The sequence below is a fragment of the Paramisgurnus dabryanus genome, chromosome 19 (genome assembly GCF_030506205.2).
Source record: "Paramisgurnus dabryanus chromosome 19, PD_genome_1.1, whole genome shotgun sequence".
NCBI classification, from domain to species: Eukaryota; Metazoa; Chordata; class Actinopteri; order Cypriniformes; family Cobitidae; genus Paramisgurnus; species Paramisgurnus dabryanus.
The window spans coordinates 7,293,449-7,319,547 of NC_133355.1; the positions used below are offsets into that span (position 1 = coordinate 7,293,449).

At 37.3% G+C, this 26,099-nt stretch overlaps 2 protein-coding genes across 5 annotated transcripts; one reads left to right on the plus strand and one right to left on the minus strand.

Annotated features, from left to right (window-relative positions):
- Positions 1 to 1,486: 1,486 nt before the first annotated feature.
- Positions 1,487 to 13,211, plus strand: mindy1 (MINDY lysine 48 deubiquitinase 1). 2 transcript variants are annotated; one of them, XM_065287054.1, is made up of 11 exons: positions 1,487 to 1,659; positions 2,018 to 2,174; positions 2,611 to 3,260; positions 3,478 to 3,535; positions 4,192 to 4,256; positions 7,319 to 7,477; positions 7,599 to 7,701; positions 8,201 to 8,343; positions 8,541 to 8,732; positions 12,424 to 12,561; positions 12,663 to 13,211. In XM_065287054.1, exons 3-11 carry the CDS (start codon positions 2,619 to 2,621, stop codon positions 12,741 to 12,743), a joined length of 1,581 nt encoding a protein of 526 aa, XP_065143126.1. In that variant the 5' UTR covers positions 1,487 to 1,659; positions 2,018 to 2,174; positions 2,611 to 2,618; the 3' UTR covers positions 12,744 to 13,211. The 2 variants fall into 2 exon arrangements, with proteins under 2 accessions (XP_065143126.1, XP_065143134.1); XM_065287062.1 differs by having other exon boundaries at positions 2,616 to 3,260.
- A 3,180-nt stretch (positions 13,212 to 16,391) lies between these two features.
- On the minus strand, positions 16,392 to 25,953 carry rfx5 (regulatory factor X, 5). Of its 3 annotated transcripts, none has more exons than XM_065287094.2 (10): positions 25,569 to 25,952; positions 24,171 to 24,317; positions 23,865 to 23,898; positions 23,320 to 23,402; positions 22,874 to 22,993; positions 22,639 to 22,758; positions 21,762 to 21,837; positions 21,264 to 21,462; positions 21,087 to 21,175; positions 16,392 to 20,932 (listed from the first exon to the last, which is right to left on the minus strand). In XM_065287094.2, exons 2-10 carry the CDS (start codon positions 24,260 to 24,262, stop codon positions 19,997 to 19,999), a joined length of 1,749 nt encoding a protein of 582 aa, XP_065143166.1. In that variant the 5' UTR covers positions 24,263 to 24,317; positions 25,569 to 25,952; the 3' UTR covers positions 16,392 to 19,996. The 3 variants fall into 3 exon arrangements, with proteins under 3 accessions (XP_065143166.1, XP_065143146.1, XP_065143157.1); XM_065287074.2 differs by having other exon boundaries at positions 16,392 to 20,935; XM_065287085.2 differs by having other exon boundaries at positions 16,392 to 20,935; positions 24,171 to 25,953.
- Between the last annotated feature and the right edge of the window lie 146 nt (positions 25,954 to 26,099).

Genomic DNA, 26,099 nt, shown 5'->3' on the forward strand with positions numbered 1-26,099 from the left:
TTATAAGCAGTTCCATAAGAACTGTTATAGTTTATAACCCCTAGGTGGCGCTGTACTCTGACTTCCCAGGTACCTTCAGGACATCATGTCGAAGCTCCTTACTAATTTTTGCGCGGATATGTTCAATAATCCAATAAAAAATATAACAAATTATGTGAAATTTCAAAATGGCGGACAGGCGGTTCAGTCAAACCTGGCATAATACACATCGACAGATGCGGCATGAGGTAAGCAATCCATAGACATCAAGATCATAATTTTCTGACAAACAGTTCAGAAGTTATGGGCAAAAATAGCCTATTTTCATATCTCATGACCCATAGGTGGCGCTGTCACCAAATTTGGCATGAACCCCAAGTTCATGGTTCACATGAAGTGTACCAAATTTAATTTCAATTGATCAAAGAATGACCGAGCTACAGCTTCAGAACCTTTTTGCGTCAACCTCGTTAACTTTGTGCATTTATTACTTTTGAACAAAGATAAATATCAAAATTCTGTTCGGTCATTTCTGTGCGGCTCACTCCAAAGATCATCTGTGACAAATTTCATAACAATTGAACCAAATTTGAAGGAGGAGTAGCGAATAAACGGAATACTGTACATTTCAAAATGGCCGCTACTGTAATGGGTGGAGTTTTACTGTAAGGTATTAAAAACAATAAGCATGAGGAGAGCAATCACGTGTACTAAGTAGAATTTTCATAGATCAAGCGGATCAGCAGTTATAACCATTTAAAAATTGCATTTTTGCACTGCTGGTGGCGCTATAGAGTTAGTACTAGAGACCCCATTTTTGGTCACATGACTTTTTAAGACCACCACTACAACTGGGCCAAATTTCATCATTTTCCTATGTACGGTTCATAGGGCTGCCATAGACGCCTATGGCTAAGAAGAAGAAGAAGAAGCAGAATAATAATAATAATAATAATAATAATACTAACAATTACAATAGGTGTCTCAGCACCTTCGGTGCTTGACCCCTAACAACAACAGAAAGAAACAAAAAAAAGAAAAAAAGAAGAAGAAACACCAGAGGGGAATTATAAAAGGTTAATCCAGTTTTAACCTTTGAAAGATTTTTTGTTTTTTTATGCACAACAAAGACAAAACATAAGAATTATAATCGCCCAGAAATATTGATAAGAGTGGCTTCTTTCCGAGAAATTTGCATTTGTGGATAAAGAATTTGCCAAAGAAAATAAACAGATTTATAATACGTATTTCTACATTCGTGCAACTTCTTGACGTGCATTTCTGTCCTCCAACCACCAGATGTCAGGAAATGAAAGGTAATCATTCAAACGCATTCCAACGCACTTTATAATAAAATTCAATTTGCATCAGTTTTTATCCAAACCGACTTATTAGCATAAAAAAACAGTTCGACAAGACTGTAAAATTGTTGCTATGTTTTAAACGGCGTATTATCCTACCGCCGTGACGTCACTGTTTACAAACAAAAAGCACCGGAAGTGAGACAGGCAAAAACAAGATTACGGAAAGAGTGGCGAGAAAGAGAGAGAGTGACGTACTCCTGTATCAGCAAGACGAGTGGGGATCTAAACCAGCTTAAACTCTTTTATATATATATCACACAGTGTTTATCTTACAGAGTAAACAAGAGCGGTTTTGTAAAGACCACACATCACTATGGTAAGTCGTGAATGTTGTAAGTAATGCACGCGTGAACTGCAATCTGTCATTCTTGTGTGGATTTTTGCTATGAACACATTTTTGGCGTGTTTGTGAAGTTACAGTATCCATTGAGCCTCTGTCTGTTATGTAGTGTGACAGCTCTTGCAGGAAGTATTTTAGTTTAATGTCCCTACAATACATATATATTGAGCTGCCAGCTGCCAGTTTATCTGTGATTAGACTCTTTTTCAACGGTTGTTGTTTTGAATGACGAATGCACTTTTAAGTTGCAGATCAGTAGTTTTTGTAAATGTAAGAAATATTTTATTTCTTAAATCTCCTAATATCTAAATGTGTTTTTGTTTTTATTTTTCAGAGTTGAAATGTGCGAAAGCTGGACTCAAAAAAAAACATACTGACCTTTCAACGCTTCACTTTTTAAAGATAATCTGAAAAGAACTGGTGACACACTTTTGCTTCTGGCTACTCCTACTCCTAAAATAGGACCACCAACCATTATTTTCTCCATCTGGGTATAACAGGTTTCATATTTTTACGACTACTTCTGAAGTACACTGTAATGAATTGGATCTTGCCTGCTGTTTGTAAATGTTGACGTGCTATTCGGCTCCTTAGTAAGATACTCTGTGACTCAGCTGTTCCCAGAATTAGGCAGGGCACAAAAAGACTTTTAGATAAAGGTGTGCATAAAACTGCCAATTTTGCATCCCAATGATGGATAAAGCATGAAATTGTAAATTTTATTGAGTTTATGACATAATGAGAAATTGATAATTTTTTTTGGCTTAATGCATCAAGCATTCATATTGCAGTCAACTTTCAAGTGCTAAACCTCAGAAATATGAAGTAAACAAAACATTTAGGAGATAAAGGCAAACACTGCCAGGATTATCAGTAAAAAAGTGTTTTATAGCTGTTTTAAACAAGTTAAATTGGGCTTTATACTAGAACAGGTCATGGCAGATTCCTGTTCAGACACTGTCGATGGTGAGATTTTAGAGGGACGGCAGTTAAACGCGACCAAAAAGGAGGACTTTGACCCCGCTAAACCGCAGGACAAAGAAATCAGCCAAAAAGAGGATGTCTCAGAAGTTGTGGTTTCCATTGAGCAATCCTCTAGTAGTGTCCCACACCTTATGAAAGATGACATCGCACCCAGCAAAGATCCTCCCACAACCAGATCTTCCCTTGAAGATGATGCTAAAGCAACTCAGTCCAACTCTGTGACCAGCAAAAGCCAAGACAAAACAGATGATTCTGAGATCATCAATAGCCAATCCTATACGGCCAGTCAGTCGGAGGTGACGCCCACTTTCTCCATGGCCAGTCTGGAATTCTCAGAGGAGACACCACCTATGATTTCAACTAAATCTGCTCAGGATGTCGACTATCAGTCACCTGACAAAGTCCCCTCTCAAGGGAATGAAGGAGCCAGTGCTGGGGCTTCTAGGGTCGTTGCATCAGAGCCGACCATGCCGGCGTATTACTTTGTTAAGTGGATTACCTGGAAGGAGAAGAAGACGGCCATCATCACACAGAGCGAGAATGGACCCTGCCCATTGATAGCTATTATGAACATACTGTTGCTGCGGTGGAAGGTAAACTAATTAACTAAATGAATGTATATTTTAGCGTAAAATCTCCTGTTATTGCATCTTACTGTATGTCTTCTTATAGGCCAGCAATAGAGCCATGACTCATTATACTCTGTGTAAACATGTAAACATACTTTACAGTAAAACACTGATGGCATAAATAAAGGGCAGGGTGTCAGAAGCTCAAGTTTTTTGAGTTTTGCTTATTTTTATTCTTCAGGTGAAGTTGCCGGCTCAAACTGAAGTGGTCACCACAGAAGAGTTGATGGCTCATCTCGGTAAAATGTTCTGGCATGACGAAAATATGTGACCCTGTCTGTGAAATCTTGGTTAAAGTCTCATAATCCAACTATTAGATCATTTATTGTAATCTTACTCAATCCATATGAAAAGATATCAAGGTTATATTTTCACATAATGTTACTTTATGTAAGATGATTTCATCACAAAAATGACATCAGCTGTGTTTTTACAGACTAGGTCAGATATTTTAGTATATTTTTCTGCATGCATCATGGCCTGTCTTTTCAGATAATAGAGGGTTATTACACACTATAGTTAAAAGTCACACTATTGTTGAAAACAAGTCGTCTGGAGTGGTGTTGCAGATTAAGGGGTGTGATGAGCGTGTTTCAACACCACTAATACCATGTCACAGCAGCAGACATGAATTAACACCATTATTTCCTGCTGGCAAATGTGCCCTGTATTTGTATATAAGTAATAATTTAGTTGATGCTTTTACCCAAAGTACTTTAGATACATTACTCGCTAATGTATTCCATTATTGCACTATTGCACAGACAATTCCCCAGTGAGTGAGCTTGGAGTACATTGCTCGGGGACACGGTGCTTGTTTATAGATCACCATTTGCTGAGTTTAAGTAATTTTGTAAATTTAAGTTGTTTATATGTAATTTTGTTATCGTTGCAGGTGAATGTGTGCTGTCCATCAAACCACGTGAGAAAGCAGAGGGGATGGAACTAAATTTTCAGCAGGTAAGGGGCTCGGATGCAAAGCTGCTAAATGGCACCGTCAAAAATTAGATGATGTCGACCGAATGCGCCTGGCACGTATTTTATGTTTATCGAATTCTTTCGCTTTAATTCTGCTTAATCCTATTTAGAAATACTGCTTTGTTTGCAGAATCTGTTAAACGCTACAGCGTTTTTTTACAGAAAAATAATTGAATGAATAAAATAGTTTTTTGCCTGATTTAAGGAGGTTTGCAGAATGTTGACCAAATATATTAGCCTTTTACCTTAATTCAGCAAGGACAGTGAAGAATTACTGGAGATTTTTAGAAGTGGAGATTTTTGCATGTGCTTAAATAGTTTTGCAGCGAAAGACAGTCAAATTTGTTAAATACCAATGAAATGACTGAAGTGACATTTGTGAGAATAAGGCATTTCAATCACTCACTAATAGACTTTAATGTTAAATATATATATATATAAAAAAAACTAGACATAAGAGCCTGGTAAAAATTCTAGTTTACAGAAAACAGCAAATCCTCCAAGTTTTTAAGGCCAAGGAAGGACCTCTTAAAGGAAAACACCACAGTTTTTCAATATTTGACTATGTTCTTACCTCAACTTAGACAAAATAATACATCCCTATCTTTATTCAATGCCTTCACTTAATCTTTGTACAGTGTGTTGTGAATGTGTTAGCATTTAGCCTAGCCCCATTCATTCCTTACCCTGGATTTCCACCGACTGCGGAGCGGCTGCAGATCAGCTCCGCTGCGTTGCGTCTCCGCACTCTGCCGTCCGTCAATACCCACCAGTTCCGTTTTTGTTGCAGAGCGGCTGCGTGCTGAAGTGACGAGGACTCATGAGGTCTCGCAAATTCACGTGATGATCGCGCGATACCTAGTTCTGTCTCTGCCCATTATGCCGTTGAATAATGACGTTTTTACAAACCAGCCCAGATCACAACACGAGATCTCGCGTAGACAGAGCAGTACATCAAATCCATCCAAAATTCAAAAAATAAGAAGGCTGCTAAAACATTTATATATGATCTATCTTTAATGTATTTATTTGAAACTCCCTCTGGCTCTGTTCCTGTCTATTATTTGTTGTTTCAGTATTAATGACTTTATTTGTGTGTGTTTGTAATGTTTGTATTGCAAAGATTTAATAAAAAAAAAACACGAGTTCTCGTGAATTCAGGTATGATCTCGCGATAAAGTCATGGCTCCGCCCTGCGGAGCTGTCCGGCATCCGTCAAAAATAGAAGCTCTGCGTATTTGTGCCGGAGGGCTGCGGATGGCCGGAGCTGTGACGGATTCGGAGCGCAGTCAGTGGAAATACACACATTGACTTGAATGGAAACCGATTGACTCCGCAGCCGTTCCGCAGTCGGTGGAAATCCAGGGTTAGGATCCAAACACGGATGAATTTAGAAGCCACAAAACACTTTCATGTTTTCCTTATTTAAAGACGAGTAAGTATGGTGGCACGAAAAAATGTGGCGTTTTTTTTAAGCTGATAAAAATGAGAACTATATTGTATGGCGGAAGAGCACTTAGTTTGCAGCAAACTAATTGCTTTTCCAGCATACAATATAGTTCTCATTTTTATTTTGTGTCACCATATTTCCTTGTTAAATAGGAAAAACATGGAAATGTTTGGTGGCTTCTAAATTCATCCCTGTTTGGATCCTAAGGAATGAATGGGGTTAGGCTAAATGCTAACACATTCACAACACACTGTACAAAGATATATATATATATATTTTTTTAAATATACATAATATAGAATATATAAAAATATAAATAAATATTTATACACATGTAAATGTTTCTTAAATACATACATGTATGTGTGTGTGTGTATTTATATATACATAATAATTACACAGAGCACAAACTTCTATATTATGCAAAACATTACTTTTATTTTGTATGAAATTAATCTAGATTAATCTATTCCCAGCACTAATTTTAATCAATTTTTATTTTTGTAAGTAGTCTATTAATGCATTTACTTTGATACCTTATTTAATTTTTCCCAAAAAATTCAAACAATACTTCGAAGACCCCTTTTAATACCATCACGGATCCCCAGACTCCCTGTTGAAGGGTTGCCTTCGAGGGTGTTGCATCTGAGCTCTTGAAGTGTAACAGGCTCCGCTCTGCACGGATGTTGAGCATAGAGATGTCTTGAGATTTAATTTACTATTGTTAAAAGGACAGGCTGTGCTAGAAACCTCAGAACCTTCCAGTCAAAACACACAGACCAACATTGTGATCGTAGACCTTCGGTCCATGAATGAACGCTTGTGATTAAGTCATTAACAATTCTAACAATTACAGCTTGTGTTTATTTGTATGTCTGTGTGCGTGCTTGTGAGTTTAAAGATATACTATTAAAGACTTCTTTTGTTTACACTAAATATGTGCTGATTATTAAATAGATGGTCGGAAATATGATGATAAGGATTAGTCATGCAAGTCATTGCTTGTGTTTCCATGTCAAACTAAAGTTTCAGGAGAAAGATGATCTAAAATAATAACCTAACTACTTTTGATCCCTTTATAAAAACAAATTTATAATCTTTAAACTTGAAAGTTTTCACTTTTTTTAAAATGCTGTGTAAATGTACCATGGTAAATATTTCTCGTACTAGCTTTCTTGATCAATCATACACATTGAGTTCAGTAACACTGTAGTGTGTTTATGTTATTTGTGACCCTGGACCACAAAACCAGTCATACAGGTCAATGTTTGGCTAAGATATTTAAAAAACTATTTATGGAATCTTTGGATGCAAAAAAATCAAAATATTGAGAAAAATCGCTTTTAGAATTGTCCAAAATTAAGTACTTTTTATTTTATTAAATTAACACATATTACTAATGCTAAATACATGTTTGTATACATTTACGGTAGGAAATTTACAAAATATCTTAATGGTACATGATCATTATTTTAGATCCTAATGATTTTTTTACCCATACAATGTATTGTTGGCTATTGCTACTTTTTGTGGTCCAGGGTCACACTTATAAAAAGATTAATAAAAAAATTATTATCAATTTTTTTCTTTACAGAATATGAGCGACGCGATGGCTGTGCTGCCAAAACTGTCGACGGGCCTCGACGTTAACGTGCGATTTACGGGCGTATCTGATTTCGAGTACACGCCCGAATGCATCGTCTTTGATCTGCTCGACATTCCTCTTTACCACGGCTGGCTTGTAGACCCACAGGTAGATCAACGTCATGTTAAAATTCATATGTTGTTTAAAATATGCACTCCTTTATTCAATTGTGCAGTTTCATTGTGCTTGCCCGCAAGTGTCACTGTTTAAAGTCTGATCTTTTTTTCAGAGTCCTGAAACGGTGAATGCCGTGGGAAAACTCAGCTACAACCAACTGGTTGAAAAAATTATAGAGTTCAAGCACTCGACAGACAGCAGTCAAGTCAGTGAAGGTATGAGGTATCCTTATATGAGACCCTTTTGAAGATCTGAGGGTGCAAAAAAATCTAAATATTGAGAAAAATTGCCTTTTAATGTTGTCCAAAAGAAGTCCTTACCAACACATATTACTCATGATAAATACATTTTTGATATCTTTATGATTGGGAATTTACAAAATATCTTTATTTAACATGATTTTTATGATTGCATAAAAAATATTTTATTTTAATCTATAAAATGTATTATTGGCTATTGCTACTAACATACCCGTTCAACTTATGACTGGTTTTGTGGTCCAGGGTCACATATGAGACAAGTTACATGCCAAAGCTACTTAGGGTTACATGTTTTTTTAAATCCCTAAAATGAAATCTGAGCAAGAGTAATATTGACTTACACTTATGGCTCAGATCTTGTTAGAGAAGAAACGATGTATGAACTTCTCAACATTGTGTTAATGCCTGACTGTCATCAGGTTATTAAAGTCAGATGATCTCTTTGTCCCAACAGGTTTGATAGCAGAGCAGTTTCTGGAGTCCACAGCAACCCAGCTGTCATATCACGGCCTGTGTGAGGTGAACACAACGGCTAAAGAGGGCGAGCTCTCTGTGTTCTTCAGGAACAACCACTTCAGCACAATGATAAAGCACAAGGTGTTTCCCAGCTTTCCCACACTAACACTCCTCACAGGTCTTTATATCTGATTATATATCTGATCATAGCAAGCACCACAGATATGATTTTCAGACGGATGTTCATTTTTGACTGTTCAGTTTTGCTAAAAATGTAAGAAGATGATTTATTAATGATCAGTGATCATTATGTAAATGTTTAATTTGTGAATTCGCAGGGTTACCTTTATCTGCTGGTCACAGATCAGGGTTTCCTGCAGGAGGAGAATGTGGTGTGGGAGAGTCTTCATAATGTTGAGGGCGATGGGAATTTCTGCGATTCAGAATTCAGGCTGTGCCACCCGTCTCAGAAACCTACAGCCGCCAGCCGACCCAACGTACAGCAACAGGCGCAAATGCAGATCGATCAGGTGAGTACCATCAAGGATTCGATTTGACACAGTTCACAGTTGGAAGAATTTGGTGTAATAGAGTGCCAAAAGGATGACATATTTTTGTAGGCCAACCCTGAAAGTTAGCGAGACACTGGTTTTCTCGTTATAAAGCCCATTTATTTTTCTATAGACTTTTGGATTATCACAAAATATAATAAACAAATGTGACCAGTCACGGAAAGTAGGGACACAAGTCGGATCTGGGCATTTTGAGTTATTGACAGATTCTGAAAGTGCAGTTTCTAAGCTTTCCAACGATGTGTAACACATGGAAATCTGATAAGATTTGGAGAAGTTGTGGCCATTTGAATATAGGAACTCAGAAATACTCAAACCGAGAAAATCGAGACGAAAGGGACTCTTCTTTTCAGCTGGGGGAGACAATAGGGCTCATTTACATCTCATTTAGCTAAGCCATACCCCCTGTAAAACCCTTTTTGAGATGTTCTAGCATCATATGTAGTATTTTATGACTAAATGACAACCCGCAAAAATAAACATGACTCTTTTACCTTTGTGGGGATCACAAGTCGAATCCAGTCTGTTTCAGATTATCCAATGACCATATTTGTCCACAAATGCGTATAATCCGTGAAATATAGATTGTTTACATCAGATTTCGCATGAATGTCTGGTAATACAATATAATATATAATCTGAAGACTATTTAAATCGTAACATGTAAGGGTATATGAGCTTACACTCCGTTAAACACATGAACCCGCCTTCAAAGTTTGTATTTAAAATAGGGAAGTAGTATAATAGATCATCCAAACAGCGCCGTCGAAAACGTGACATCCTTTAGAGAGGTTACCAATGGCTCGCTCGTTCCTCCATCAGCCAATGACTTCATGGAAAATATTGATAGACAAAACATGTAGCCAATTATATGAAGAATACAACGATATCTGTGTAACTTCTGTGTGTTTGGACTCATGCTGCGCTGCAAGAACTGACATACAGATGTCGTCAAAGTACCGCGAGAGCGAGTCGAAATTAAACTACTCCATAAGATTTCTTGAAGAGCTCTCGCGGTACTTTGACGTCATCCGACTGCGGCGCCGCATAAAGTCAGTGACGCGGCTGACGTACGATGCGGCTGACTGTTATTTGTTCCGCCCCAGCTTCTTTTATTTTTCTTTTGTTTTGTGCGCCCGAGCTTTACAGTCTGGGGAGACGCAGGCTATAAGTTTGAAAAAAACTTAGCAAACATGTCTGAGGAACAGGGCAGCGCGTCACTACAGTCACGTGACTTCACGCTCGAGCCGGAAGAGAAGACAATGCTGAATAAAGTCGTAATTCTGCTATTTTTGGACCAAACTGTATTTTCGATGCATCAACACAATCTTACTGACCCACTGATGTCACATGGACTACTTTGATGATGTTTTTATTAACTTTCTGGACATGGAAACCATACATAGATTTTCAATAAAGGGGAAAGCTCTCGGACTAAATCTAATGTTAAAACATCCTAAACTGTGTTCCGAAGATGAACGGAGGTCTTCCGAGTTTAGAATGACATAAGGGTGAGTCATTAATTACATTATTTTCATTTTTGGGCGAACTATCCTTATTTAGTAGTCACGCTGTTCCCTTTGGGGGCGGAGGCGTAAACACAAGCTTATACAGTATGTAAATATACACACAGACAATGACGCCCCCCGCTGCACGCTAGAATCTCCGGAAAAACAAGCCTATTTTAACCACAAAATGTACGCTTTTAAATATACAAAAACTGCTATCTCAAACATGGAGAGGCTTCTTTGTGATCTCAACTAACAGATTCTGCAATAAAACGAAAATCACAAATTTCGAAAAAAAAACTTTGTTTCTCATTTTCTCGAAACTTGTGCTGCCGACTTGAGTCCCTGGTTTCCGTGACGGGTCACAAATGTATGAAGCATACACGTTTTGTTCTACAAGATAATCTTCACCATGGAAGCCCATTTCAGCCACATAAGAAAAAAGCATTCTCTGAAATAAAAAGTCATAAAGTCTTTTTAAGTCATAATTATAAGATTAAATGTTAAATATCTCATCATTATGATTTACCAGAGCATATTTTTTTTCTTATGTGGCGGAAATGGGCTTCCATACTTCACAGATGAACATAACTTCTGTGAATTTTGAAGTCTAAATTTGTTTTATTCTAGTAAACACATTTATACTTCAAAAATCACAGAAGTTGTGTTAATCTGTGAAGATTATTTTGTTGGACAGAACATGTAAGTGTCAAACTTTTGTTAAACACATAATTTTTTTGCAGTTATCGAAAAATCTATGGGAAAAATGAATGGGCTTTATAGCGAGGGAACAAGTCCCGCTAATTTCCTGGGTTGGCCTACTTAATACTTAATGCCAGAATAATGTATTGGCCTTTTTAAGATCTCTGTTGTTTTTGTTTTCAAACAAGAATGAAACCAGCTAATGATAACCAAGGTGAATTTTTTGGGGTCACCTGTTAGATTAAAGCGACACTCCTGCCAAATATCAAAATTACCCCATGATTTACTCACCCTTAAGCAATCCGAGATACATGTGTGCATCATCATTCAAACAAACATTTTTTTGAGGTATTTTAGTAAATGTCCTTGCTTTTCCAGGCTTATAACGGTAGAAAACAGGGACCAGGGAACAACCTTTGACTTAAAAACCCCCCAAAAGTTCATTCATCCTTCACAGAGGTAATCCACACAGCTCCAGTGGGTTACTAAAGGTCTTCTGCGGGTAATCTATGCAATTTTGTAAGAAAAATATACAGATTTTAAACTTAATCAACTATAATAACTAGCATCCCGTAACGGTGCCATCCTGGACTCGCACGATTCACGAGCCACTGCGTGACCGGAAGTTAGTTATTACAGTTTATAAAGTTTGAAATGTGGATATTTTTCTTACAAAATCGCATTGATTACCCATAGAAGATCTTTATTAATTCCTTGGGGCCGTGTGGATTACCTCTGTGAAGGATGAATGCACTATTTGGAGGTTTTAAGTCAGAAGTTGTTCCCTAATCCCTGTTTTCTACCATTATAAAGCTTGAATGAGCAAGGACATTTACTAAAATAACTCCAAATGTGTTTGTCTGAAAGACGATAGACTTGTGTATCTCAGATTGCTTAAGGGTGAGTAAATCAGGGAGTAATTTTGATATTTGGCTAAAGTATCCCTTTAAGTTTTAATGTCATTGTGGTAAGAACAGAGTACAAATGAATGTCCAAACATTACCAATTAACTTGGGTTTAGTTATTAACATCCACTACTGTTTGAATTTGGTTAATCATCTCAGAGGTTTTAAGCAATTTGCGAACATTTTTATATGAAAAGGATTAAAGGGAAACAAATTTTTTCAAGTAATACAAGTAAGGTATATTGTTATTTTCCTTTGCAGGGTAGAGAGAAAAATGAAATTATCATTACACCTTGTGGGTTTTAGTATCTCTTTAAACAAAAAATCGAACAATGTGACGTAACCAATGCTAGTCCTATGCTTGACCACAAACCACATATGAACTCAATGGCTTCCAAAAGTCTGAGATCACACTGAAAGTTTCAAAACCTGATTTCGACACAAGTCCCACCCAACATTCTTACTGATTATTCTGTCTACTAAAAAAAAAACTGCAGTTAAAAATGTTAAGATTGTGATCCAATGTAATTACAGGACTATCTGGTGGCGATGTCTTTACAGCAGGAGCAAGGTGAAGCTCCTGGACCCTTAAGTGACCTGGAGCTGGCCAGACAACTTCAGCAGGAGGAGTATGAGCAACCCCAGACACAACAGCAGCCCTCAGCGGGACAGGTGTGAGAGGAAACTCCTGCTATTTGATTTATAGATAATGAAACAAAACAGTTTGTAGAGATTTAAACTGAACTCTAATTCTTATCTTAATACCCCTACAGGCGAGAGGTCAGGCCACAGCCCAGCCCGAAAGACAGAGGCGGCGAGAAAAGAAGGAAGATTCAGATTGTTGTATTCTTTAAATGATAGTCTGACCACAACAATAACCAGACTGTTTAAAAGCAGATCAGCTTCAGTTAACATCTTTTTTTCTGTACCAGTGTTGAAACAAGGGACTCTGTCAACCTAATGCCAAGCCTGCCTTTATAGTAGTCATCCTCTTTATTTTCTGTTAGTCTCGTAGTTAAAACTGTTGCTTATTATTATCTGCTGGACCAAATAAAGGTAGCAATTGTTTTAAGAATTTCTTCAAGCACCCGGAAGGAATTTCTAACCGCGGCAGGATAAAGTGTTCATTTGAAGGACTGTAATGGTAAATAATCAGGTATTGTTATACGACTTTAATATTACACTGAACTACTACTGTCTGAAGTTGATCTGTACATAATTGCATCCAAAGTTATGTATCGTACACTAAGTACACCAAACTCTGCTCAGCGAACTGTCCCTTACGCTGAGCTAATAAAAGCTACATCTGTGTTAAAAGGAAATGTGTGGCCTTTGATTTCTCAACTGTGATAAAGCAACTTTAGTGCATCATTTTCGTTGCAGACATATGGGTGTTTATACACTCCCCTAAAGGATAATTAGGAACACCTGTTTGATTTCTCATTAATTATCTAATCAACCAATTACATGGCAGTTGCTTCGATGCATTTAGGGGTGTGGTCCTGGTCAAGACAATCTCCTGAACTCCAAACTGAATGTCATAATGGGAAAGAAAGGAAATGTAAGCAATTTTGAGCATGGTATGGTTGTTGGTGCCAGAGGGGCCGGTTTGAGTATTTCACAATCTGCTCAGTTACTGGGATTTTCACGCACAACCATTTCTAGAGTTTACAAAGAATGGTGTGAAAAGGGAAAAACATCCAGTGTGCGGCAGTCCTGTGGGCGAAAATGCCTTGTTGATACTAGAGGTCAGAGGAGAATGGGCCGACTGATTCAAGCTGACAGAAGAGCAACTTTGACTGAAATAACCACTCGTTACAACCGAGGTATGCAGCAAAGCATTTGTAAAGCCACAACACGCACAACCTTGAGGCGGATGGGCTACAACAGCAGAAGACCCCACTGGGTTCCACTCATCTACACTACAAATAGGAAAAAGAGGCTACAATTTGCACGACTGGAAAAATGTTGCCTGGTCTGATGAGTCTCGATTTCTGTTGAGACATTCAGATGGTAGAGTCAGAATTTGGGGTAAACAGAATTAGAACATGGATCCATCATGCCTTGTTACCACTGTGCAGGCTGGTGGTGTAATGGTGTGGGGGATGTTTTCTTGGCACACTTTAGGCCCCTTAATGGCAATTGGGCATCGTTTAAATGCCACGGCCTACCTGAGCATTGTTTCTGACCACGTCCATCCCTTTATGACCACCATGAACCCATCCTCTCATGGCTACTTCCAGCAGCATAATGCACTATATCACAAAGCTCGAATGATTTCAAATTGGTTTCTTGAACATGACAATGAGTTAACTGTACTAAAATGGCCCCCACAGTCACCAGATCTAGAGCATCTTTGGGATGTGGTGGAACGGGAGCTTCGTGCCCTGGATGTGCATTCCACAAATCTCCATCAACTGCAAGATGCTATCCTATCAATATGGGCGAACATTTCTAAAGAATGCTTTCAGCATCTTGTTGAATCAATGCCACGTAGAATTAAGGCAGTTCTGAAGGCGAAAGGGGGTCAAACACAGTATTAATATGGTGTTCCTAATAATCCTTTAAAATTGTCCAAATGAAGTCCTTAAAGGGATAGTTCGGCTAAAAATGATATTAAACCCATGATTTACTCACCCCCAAGCTGTCCGAGTTGCATATGTCCATCGTTTTTCAGACAAACATTTTTTCGGAAATTTTAGGAAATGTTTATATCTTTCAGTTGATTAAATGTAATGTTACGGGGTCCACGACCTTCAAGTCCAAAAAAGTGCATCCATCCTTCAAAAAATAAATCCAAACGGCTCCAGGATGATAAACAAAGGTCTTCTGAGGGTAATCCGCAAGGTGTTATATTAAATATCCATATTTAAAACTTTATTAACGTAAATAACTACCTTCCGGTAGCGCCGCCATCTTAGTCGCGTCCGCATTCAGGATGAGAGCTTTCACAGCCTACGGAGGCTACTCTGCTGCTGCTCTGTGCCCCCACCCTCCGAATTTGTCATACGTCACTAAGAAAAGTGCGTACACTACGCTAATACTCTCTCCTGAATACAGAGGAGTCTAAAGCCGCCTTTCCACTGCACACGACAAACGACGGCCGATAAGCCGGAAGTCATTCATTTCCTATGGAGAGTCGCAAAGCGGATGCGTGAGGTGCCGACCATCTGCGGATGCGTAAATATCGGATCCGTTTTGACGGTTGGATGCGTTAAAAAAATTGAACTTGTGCGACTAAACCGCATGCGATATGCCGACCGGAAGTTATGTTTTTCATTGTATTCCAATCACAAACTGTGTGTGAGGTGAAAATGATTAATCCATTTGGTTTAACTTTATTAGTTACACTTGAATCCTTAAAAAACACTATTGATTACTGATAATAAATACATTATTAATTTAATTTGTGTATGTAATTATTTTAATCTTGTCTTTATATGTTCTCTCAAAAAAATATTGGCAATCTTTGTCATATATGCATAGCTGTTTATTGTTTCATTCATTTGCATTCATTTATTTATTCCACCATGGTAAAAATATTAGAATGAAGCCTCTTGCGCTGGAATGAGCTTCCCTCCCATATACGATTAAACTGAAACTTCATTACGACTGCCACTAGGGGGAGAACTCCGACTGTCGTTTCCGTATGTCGTGTGCAGTGGAAAGGCGGCTTAAGATGGCAGCGCTACCAGAAGGTAGTTATTTACGTTAATAAAGTTTTAAATATGGATATTTCTAAAACAGCACCGCGCGGATTACCCTCAGAAGACCTTTGTTTATCATCCTGGAGCCGTTTGGATTTATTTTGTGAAGGATGGACGCACTTTTTTTGGACTTGAAGGTCGTGGACCCCGTAATATTACATTTAATCAACTGAAAGATCTAAAACATTTTCTAAAATATCCGAAAATGTGTTTGTCTGAAAAATGATGGACATATGCGAATCGGACAGCTTGGGGGTGAGTAAATAAATCATGGGTTGAATATCATTTTTGGCCGAACTATCCCTTTAACAACACATTACTAATGATGAATACATTTTTTATATATTTAGGGTAGGAAATTTACAAAATACTGAACGTGATCTTAATATCCATATGATTTTTGTCATAAGAAAATTTATCAGTTTGACCCATACAATGTATTTTTGGCTATTGCTACAAATATAGCTGCATGCATCTTATGACTGACTGTGTAGTCCAAAGTCAAATATAATAAACATAGGGGCGGTTTCTCGGACAGAGCTTATCCTAGTCCCAGACTAAAAGGCACGTTTGAGCTACTTTAATTTCAAAACACATTGTACCGATTTTTTTTTTAACAAATACCAGTGCCATTGTTTTGTCTCAAGATGCACACCAGTATAGTTTCGAGAAAGGTTTGTAAAAACATCTAAAAATGTCCTAAAATAACTAAGGCATAGTCCTGAATTAATCTAAACCCTGTCCGAGAAACCGCCCCATAGTGAACATGAAAGAATTGTTTCTAAACACTTGATATAAACAAACATCATACATATCGTTTATTAGTGCTGATTTATGAAAATGTGCTCACAGTAAGAGATTGTTTTTTTTTCTCATATGGAAGATGTCAAATTTTACAGTTTTAACATGAAAAACATATGCAATACAAAAAAAAACCTTTTTATAAAGAAGACATTATGTTTCGAAGTACTAAACAAATAACATGTTAGGTGCTGCATTTATTCTTTTCTCCCCGTGTGCTTTCTGTTTAGAAAATTAAAGTGCAAAACAAACACCAGGGATTTTTTTTTTTTTAAAGAAATGGCAAATAATAATAGACGTTTGTATTTCTCACCTATGTAACATATTTTCAAAACACAAACCATGCATGAACTGACCAAAAAAAAAATGATGATGATCCGATTATAGCGTTAGACGTACCGGATGTCGTGGTAAAAGTGACAGGTCAACTAATGACATATTACTGACACTCACAACATATATTTCCACTGGGATGGTATAAAGCTCATGTATGTGAACTCAAAGCAGGATTTATGCTAAATAACAGTTTTACACAAGTCTGTAATGTGCTAGACATGTTTACCATTGGCTGCTTAAGAGTTTGTCACAATGAAACATAAGAAATACCAACACTGATGGGTAATAACTATAAACACATGAGATCAGGATGTCATTTTGGTTTCTTTTTTTAGGTCAATGGTAACCAAAGAGTAAACACAAAATCCACTCAGCGCTTTAGAACAAAATTTTTAGACCTCATAAATAACGCAAAGATAATGGATATTTACAGAGCACAGTGGTTCGTATGAGGCACTATGTTGTACTGAACGATTTACATTTCTGTGGTGTCACGTTAGATTTGCAAAAAACTAAAACTAGTGTTGATAGACTACTGAGAGGCTATGAATATTACATCTATGAATGGATATAAATGACCATTTGCTCAACTGTTCTGATGGTTATTCTCATGGAAATATTATATTAAACTGCTTTTAATCCTAAAACACAACGTGGAGTGTACAAAGTTTTCAAATCTGTCAAATGTGATCATTCACACACTGTAAAAAAGATTTGTTGGTTCAACTTAAAAATGCAAGTTACCTGGTTGCCTAAAATTTTAAGTTAATTCAACTTAAAAATATTAGTTAACTCAAAAAAAATACAATTTCTAAGTTGAATTAACTTAAAATTACATTTTGAACTAACTTTTTTTTACAGGTGCACTCACTCCATTTGCAATTCATTATCATTTATCGATTAATTTTTATGTTTTGTCAATGTAAATCTTACAAATGTCGGCCTGATATTTTATTGTTAAAGGTTATGGACACTTACATTAGTATGCAAATCTCAACTGCAGAACTTGTCAATCTGTAACATTGCAGGTGAACTACATTGAAGCGGAAAAATAAATTGAAAGGTAAAATAAATGAATGAAACTTAATAGAAGTTCATTATGAGAGGCAATTCATTTAATGTTTTTTCCCAAATACTGTACTGTAAAAACAGCCACACGTATTATACATAAAATCTATAGGATTGTAGGTGTGGCCTATACAGCACATTTATTTCACAAGTTCGGCTTCTCATTTACAGGAACTCAAAGTATCTTATAATCTACCCATCAGCACCATCAACCAGCGGACATTAAACCCGTTTAGCCTTCTTTAAAGCACCGTTACTCAATAGTAAAATGATCAATCATACTCATTTACCATCTCACATATTTTACTACATTTTTCAATAAATATTAACATCTGACTTTAAATCTCTTTGTAAATAATCAGAGTGGCTTTCTTTGTTAAGTGCATGTTAAACATCTTTTAACCATCAACAGCCTTTGTTGAGCTGAAATCTGCTTAATAATACTTTAAAGGAGAATTCAGGTTTTTTATCTTTTGTAGCCGGTTAAACCCTTTGAATGTAAACGACAGAGTTTTCAGTGGCTTCAAATGAATTCAATCATTTAGTACGAAATCACAAATGAATGCATTTCTCACATTTTTAAATTCAAAGGCAAAGCAGTGCAAGAACATAAAAAGTGAAGTAACATAAGTAAGCATGTGGACTTTTTTGCTACAATTGTTTAAAACACAAACTACAAATATAACGCTTAAAGCTTTAAAAACACAAAAGGGAGAATTCTCCTTTAAAAATCAACTCAAAACAGGTCGTTGAGGTTCAATCTCTGTAAAATTTGCATAAATAAATATTTAGTAGTTTGAATTTAAGATAATATAATCAAATTTCATAAATTTATTTTACTGCTAATTATTTTGCACATGCTTTTAGGGTGCCAGTGCACACTTTACTAATAACTAATAATAATAATATTTTTATAGTAGCAATATTGTGATGTGATGATGGCTGTACATCTGCAACATTTGGAAAATAAAAGACTTTTAAAATCTTTCTGGTACGCTTCTCTTATGCTGATATCCTTTTAGGCTTACGGATAAACTATTTACATCTGTTAAGTGCTCATTTTTGTTGCTGCAAGAGTCGACGGGTCAGACCTCGACACGGGGGGCTTTTGAGAAGAATCCTAAAATCACGGCCTCATTTGCATATTTTAAAGGGACTTATGAGGTTTTTCTACACATAACAAAAAGAGTGCACTCTTAAAAAATAAAAGTGCTTCGGTGCCATAGACAAACTATTTTTTTGGCTAAATTTACCATCCGAAGAACCTTCAAAAATGGTTCTTCTATGGCATCGCTGTGAAGAACCTTTTAAGCACCTTTATTTTTAAGACTGCGTTCCTTTTATACCTTCACAACTACTCGTAGTCATTTACAAGTTTCATATATCTGTTCTATATGACATAAATCATAGTAAAAACTGAACCTATAAATATTAGTACCCAATCTTTGGGTAAGGGAGGGACTTCTGGTGGTCGTAAGCTTTAAGAACCCTGAAGTTACAAACCCGTAATATCACTCTTTGTCATCTGAACAACTAGAAAAACACTCGAATGTCTCAATTCATGTTTACAAACACGAACATGCAAAGACGGTTAGAGCAATAAAAGACCGACTGCTTTCTTTTGGCACTGGGGACAACAGCACCAACATACGGTAAGCAGTTCCTTTTTTCGATGGCACTCCTATTAAAAGTCAGTTATTTATGAATCTACTTGATTCAATGTCATTTTACAATTTTACTGTAATATGTTAAACTTTCAAATCTTTTTGTTATGTAAGGTTTAGGCCACTTGAATATACAATTTGTAATCTCTTAAAGGTAAAGTGTGATTTTCTGCACCACCAGTAGGACTTTGTCCAACCGATGGGCGATACAGGGAGTGTTTGACACTTGATAACAATCATTACGTTTCTGTTTGGTGGCACAGAAACGACACACTTTGAAAACGAATTTACTCCTAAAATCAACAAACTTTTTACGCTAATAATATTAGCGTTTGGTAATATTGAGAGTGTAGTTGCGGTTTAAAGGCGTTTGTTGCCACTGCAACAATGATGGATGTACTCAACACCCTTTTACACACCCTACAAAAAGCAGATCGATCTCGGCCAAAACGGTGAACCTTAGTTTGTAAGCGAGTATGCAATTCACCAAATCTCAAATGCATATCTCTGTGGATGGCTGGTGTGCTGCTACTATGGAGCATCCGGTTTCAGGGTTTCTCCACATGAGGAGCCAAATGAATCAACTTGTGGCTCCACGGGAGTCAAAGTTATTTCCACTTCTCCTCTGTCCTCTAACAGTGTTGGTGGCGGGAGGTACAAACCAGTTTCTTGAGTAGGGGCCCTTCCTTCTCTAGACAGCGGTGCTCGCTGGATGACCACACCTCGGCTCAACTCGTAACTGGGTTGGTTAGGCCCAGGCAAGAGCATGATGGGTTGCTGATTCTCTGGGACTGGGGCAGGCTGACATGGCACCACCACACCCCTCCGTTCAGCGTCTGTCACTTCCTGGACGGCAGGAAGTTGGCCAAGCATTAAGCTCGTATGCTGGTCCTGGATCACGATTTCCAGTAACTGTGAAGGGGTTGCGGAGGGCAAGGCCTTTTGGATTACTCCCCTCGTGAGTAAAGCAGGATTAGGATTCAACGGTTGGGTCGGCTGGACTTGTGGCACAATGTCTTCTGGTCTTTGCTTCCTGGGTCGGCCTCGTTTACGTTTAGCGGGAACGCCGACTGACCCGGGGGTTGACGTTGAGGGGTCAGGGCCCCGCTTAGGAGCACTCGGTCGGGCTCTCTGGACGACAGAAGTCGGAGCGGCGGATGTGGCGACTGTGACCAATGTCTTCTCTCTACCAAGACCCATGTTCGATGGAACAATCACGAGCGGGACTGTGCTGCCTGGCTGTGGCGGTATAGTTGAATAAGTAACGGGGAAAGTGACATGAACGCCACCCGAGTCGGCAGATGTGAGACATGGTGGGGACGTTTTCTCGGGTAAGTGGCCTCTGGGAAGAAGCTGAGGCAGTTTCTTCATGTAGGCCTCCACACGAGCAGACTCCACCTTGTTGGTTGGTTTATCAGTGCCCTGTTGTTTGTTAGTTGGAGGTTGTTCCATGCCATCTTTCTCTTTCTGCTATCAAAAACATCATGACAATACAATGGTCAGTTTTTTTGTATCGTATAGATTCATTAAATATCATATTTCATGTCATACATTAAAACAAGTGCGACTAAATGATGACAAAATCCATTTAATTGGTACTAAAGACATATTATACAACAACCTTAATATCCACACCACCATCTTCTTCTGCTCCTATACGAGATGCTGTGGATAGCTTTTTGATCACTTTATGAGGTTTAGAAGGTCCTCCTATGACAAACGTAGACATCATTATAACTTCACTCCTCAATCCCCGAAACATCACATGTTTAATTTTACAAAAACATCTTGCAGGTACCTGCCAGAGCAGCTGAAGTGACAAGCTCGGCTTGACTGCAGCGCGGGTTAACTATGTGCTCTTGTACGAGGAAGCGTGCGATCTCCACCACCGTGTCGAAAGAGCGCTTCAGGATCTTCTGGGCCCAGTCACATATGAGCTCGCAAGCGGCTTCAGTGACTTCTTGCTTGTAGGTTTGCACCAGTTCTGTCAGTTCAGACTGAAGAGGGCACAACATGTCACATGATTCGGATAAAATGTGTAAATCTATGTTTCTCTTTGGAACGTTAAGTGACTAAATATCCAAATTACATCTAATGGACACCAGAAGAACATATTATTTAGTCTTTTTAAAGCAATTAAAGCTGCAGTGAGTAATGTGGAGTGTGACTAGTGTAAAAAAAAAAAAATTTTGTTAAGTTAATGTTGCCACATCAAGCTGGTACCACCCTAACTCCACCTTACTTATTGTAAAATTAGATTTGAAACCAAAATTCAGCAATGAGAGGACAGTCATACCGGGTCATTCTTGAGGTCAAGGTTGGGCAGTAATGGCATGTTTAGTACGGTTTTCCTACGGATTCCACTATAGCAGTATGTGCTGGCAAAAATGTTAAGGGTAAACCGACATTCAGTTTCCTGAAATAAATTTTTAACCTGAAAGAACATTCAAAGCTCAAACAACAGCATTTGTAACATAAAAAAGACTTATTGTATGTTTATTTACAATGCCATGAAGTATAGAAAGTCAAATTCAGACCCTTTTTTTAAAGATAACTACTCATATAAAATTGTAAAAAATCTTTTCATCTGCCTTAGAATGAGTCTTAAAGGGACACTCCACTTTTTTTGAAAATATTCTAATTTTCCAGCTGCCCTAGAGTTAAATATTTGATTTTTACCGTTTTGGAATCCATTCAGCCGATCTCTGGAATGATATTATGCAGTGCCGGAAAATAGTCCAGTGCTATTGAAAGGTACCAAGGGGACTATTTTCAGGCGCTGCGTAATATCATTGCGCCTCCTGCAGCCATGTTACGGCAGCAAAGTCCTTGATTATTACTCCAGAATAAGAGTATAGTTCCTAGACATATCGGCCTAGAAAATTCGCAACTTTTAATTGTCTGTCAGTCTTAGTGCACAATGTAACTACAGAAGAGTCAAGTTTTAAATAGGAAAAATATTGAAACTCTTTGGTTATTTTTGAGCGTGATACAAATGGTCTAATCAGATTCAATGGATTATGCTAAAAGTGGTACAGCCAGACCCGGGATTCGGCTGAATGGATTCCAAAACAGAGCTGGAAAATTAGAATATTTTCAAAAAAATGTAGTGTCCCTTTAAATGGTAGAAGGCTTAAATGTTCTTTAATAAAGGGGAAACAAAGTCGAAAGGATATTTGGATTGTCCTCTTCCACCCAATCTTCGTGCTTTAATGTTAGGGAAGATGTCGCGGATGATTTTGCCAAAGTTTGCTGCACTTAGAGGCCGATGCTGTAGGTTGTCACAGTGCTTTCTGTTTTAATACAAAAGTCCCGATGCACAAATATGAAATTTTGAGAAAGACTGCAAAGGTTAATTAAAAAAAAATAGCATGTAGGCACAAGCACTTGATATTCTGCTTGTTTTACCGGTATGTCTCGTAAACATCTTGTTTAGGCAGGCAGGTGTCAGGATGTTCTTCCAAGTGGCTACGAATCCAGTTGCAGGTGTGAAGCTGGTCTGCCGTGTTGACCGAGTTTGAATCACCACTTGTGTAAACAGAGAAGTCATTAGTAAATGTCAAATGGATTACATTTATGCATTTGCAAATGCGACTTACACTGCATTCATATAAGTTATATATTTTATCAGTATGTGTGTTCCTTGGAAAATTAACCCATGACCTTGCCCGTGCTGATAACACTATCAATGCACTTCAGGAATACTCCCTGTATTCAACATAACCTTAATATCTTTAAGATTGACCGAATAAGGTCATGTCAAAGATTAAAATCTATGTAAAATAAATTAATCTTTGATGCCTATTATTAGATTATGAGACTTTAGACTGGATTTCACATTTTATAAAATGTACCTCTTCTCTCCTGCACTTGGACCTGAGGGTAGCTGTAGATAAAGGTAGAGCTTATCATTGTCAGAGAAACGCTGCACATCTTCCTGAAAAGAGACAACACAGAGACAATAGAATGAGGAACACAGTAATGGAAATGGCAATGTACATTATGAAATGGTATGTTCATAATAAATATGAGATATTAACCCTTAAATCAAGGATGATACACTAACACAAAAGTGCTTTAGGATCTGGACTTCTATTAAAGAAATACTAATTTTTCTTATAAAAAAATTCAGATAATGTACTCAACCCCATGTCATCCAAAATGTTGATGTCTTTCTTTGTTCAGTCGAGAAGAAATTAAGGTTTTTGAGGAGAACATTCCAGGATTTTTCTCATTTTAATGGACCCCAACACTTAACAGTTTTAATGCAGTTTAAAATTGTAGTTTCAAAGGACCCTTAACGATCCCAAACGAGGCATAAGGGTCTTATCTAGCAAAACAATTGCCATTTTTGGCAAGAAAAAATAAAAATGTTACCTTTACCCTGTTAGAAACTTACCAAAATTTTGTCCACTTTGCCTTGCACATTTTTACTGTCAAAACAATGAAGAAAGCAAAGAGATTAATGTAAAAGTACAAAAACTATAAAACAAGGATTTAAAAGAAAATTCTGGATTTCAGATATTGCGTTATCCCTATTTGTAGCTAAAACAACTCACAACGCTAGATATTATAGTTTATAAAGTTTAAATATGGATTTTTGTATTAAATCATGGGGTAATTTTCATTTTTGGGTGAACTACTGTTTAAGTCAAGCTAATTTGATCTCCATCATGGTGACAGTGTAAAAACATGCAGTTCTTACGAAATGTTGCTCTTGAGTTTCTGCAGCAGCATGCTGGGCTCCGTCTCCCCCTCCCCAGCTGAGGCATCGGTCTTCAGCGGATCTTCTGCCATGTCTCAACCACGCTGGAGTGACAAACCTCATTCAGATCACTCCTGATTTAAAGCTCTAGTATATGAAAAAGCTGTTAGTATGCAGTTTGGACTAACATCCAAAACTTCATATTGGAGTAATTTCACTGATTTATGACTAAAAAGACAGGTAAATTTAATTAAAACACATAATGTACACCAAAGTCAAGTACAAACTTGGTCATTAAATCATACTTTCAGGATCACACCTTTCAGTATGTCATTTCAAAACATTTTTAATTAAATAACATCTAAAACTACATGTGCCCTAGCAGATGGTCATGATAGGATCTACAAATAATAATGATAAAATAAGTAGTTCATCATATGACAGTAAATAATCATCATTACATAAGCCACATTTACATATACACAATGGGTGGGGATCGGAAATATGAATCTCTTTCCATCATAAGTAAACACAAAACACACAACGCAAGCGCCCAATTCGGCCACGTCTAAACGTTCAAGATATTTTTCCCATTTTAAAAATACAGCCACTCATGAAACTGTTGTCAGGTCAATCGGATAGCGACCATGCCCAAATACTGCAGGGCTGTTTTTTCCTGCCCCAGTGCAGACGTTTCCTTCTATTCAGCACACTTGCGACCAATGGAGAACATAAGAGCCGGTGTATGCATGATACTAGACAAAACCCTAGGATTCAATCTGATCACTTAAAACCAGATAATTTAGTGCATGATTATAGTTATAATACACGGGAAGGTCAATTCCGGTTGATTACAGGCATTTCAACCATTTATGGGCGTACTGAAAGGCCAACCAACCAGAAACTAGACCAACCTATTGGTTATTTATGACTTAAAATCATCTTTGCTCAATTTAAGCAAATTCAACTACAAGTTGCTCACTGATCGCTAGCAATAAGCATTTAGCGCACAGCAGGCTAGTTTAAATGAGCATGAGTTAGCAGCTAACAAGTTAACACGAGCTAGAGGCCAAGAGACGTCGAGTTAACGTAAAAGACATCAAATGAAGGACGCGTTTAGCGCAATTCAAAACTAAACGATATAATTTGTAAATATCAAGCTGGTTTCAATATAATGTCTATGTATGAGCTAGCTAACGTCGATATCGTTAGCAATGACTGCTATGGAACTAGCTAGCAACATTTGTACGCCTCGAAAACCTTCGATTATTACATTAAAATACATAATCTTTCACATTAACGACAACCATAATTATTGTACAAAGTTCACCTAGTAAAACATCTCACGTACATACAAAACAATTGTAGCGTTTATTTTATAAAGGAAAAAGAAACTACCTGAGACAAATATAGAGCAAAAATCCCCTTTCGACTTATTTTGTGATTGGACGACTGTGTTATGTCTGCCTGACTACAAAGCAAAGCTCGACGCTTATTGGCTGCGCCGAGACATCTTACTTGGATACGGAATGAAAGAGCGATCTGATTGGTTGAGGGTTTAATTCGAGTAAAAAAAGAAAATCTTTTTAATATTCTGTCAGGCAACTATAAATTTTGTGTACATTTAATTGTAAAAAAAAAATTGTCATTGGCCCTTACAATAGTGTACATATTTTCAAAATGCTGGTGATACATGTTACACTTTTAGTTTTAGCTCAATGTTTTGTCCTAAAATAAAGGTGGCATCTATAATTTAATTATATATAAATTACCTGCCTTTGCGTTATACAAGTAAGGGCATGCATGTTATGTCTAGACATATGTTAATAAAGTAATTAATAACTTTCAAATGTATAACATATTATGTTAATAATGCTATTCCTATTAAGAATCTACAGAATATGTAAAGTTGCTGTATATCTACAGCAA

Bases quoted from the DNA above. Each gene is read 5' to 3' on its own strand.
- mindy1 (XM_065287054.1), top strand. From the start codon at position 2,619: ATGGCAGATTCCTGTTCAGACACTGTCGATGGTGAGATTTTAGAGGGA. The intron at 7,702-8,200 runs GTATGAGGTATC...TTGTCCCAACAG, and splicing joins CAGCAGTCAAGTCAGTGAAG to GTTTGATAGCAGAGCAGTTT. The intron at 8,733-12,423 runs GTGAGTACCATC...ATGTAATTACAG, and splicing joins CGCAAATGCAGATCGATCAG to GACTATCTGGTGGCGATGTC.
- rfx5 (XM_065287085.2), bottom strand. From the start codon at position 24,262: ATGGCAGAAGATCCGCTGAAGACCGATGCCTCAGCTGGGGAGGGGGAG. The intron at 21,176-21,263 runs GTACCTGCAAGA...CGTTTGTCATAG, and splicing joins CACTTCAGCTGCTCTGGCAG to GAGGACCTTCTAAACCTCAT. The intron at 20,936-21,086 runs GTTGTTGTATAA...TGTTTTTGATAG, and splicing joins ATGGTGGTGTGGATATTAAG to CAGAAAGAGAAAGATGGCAT.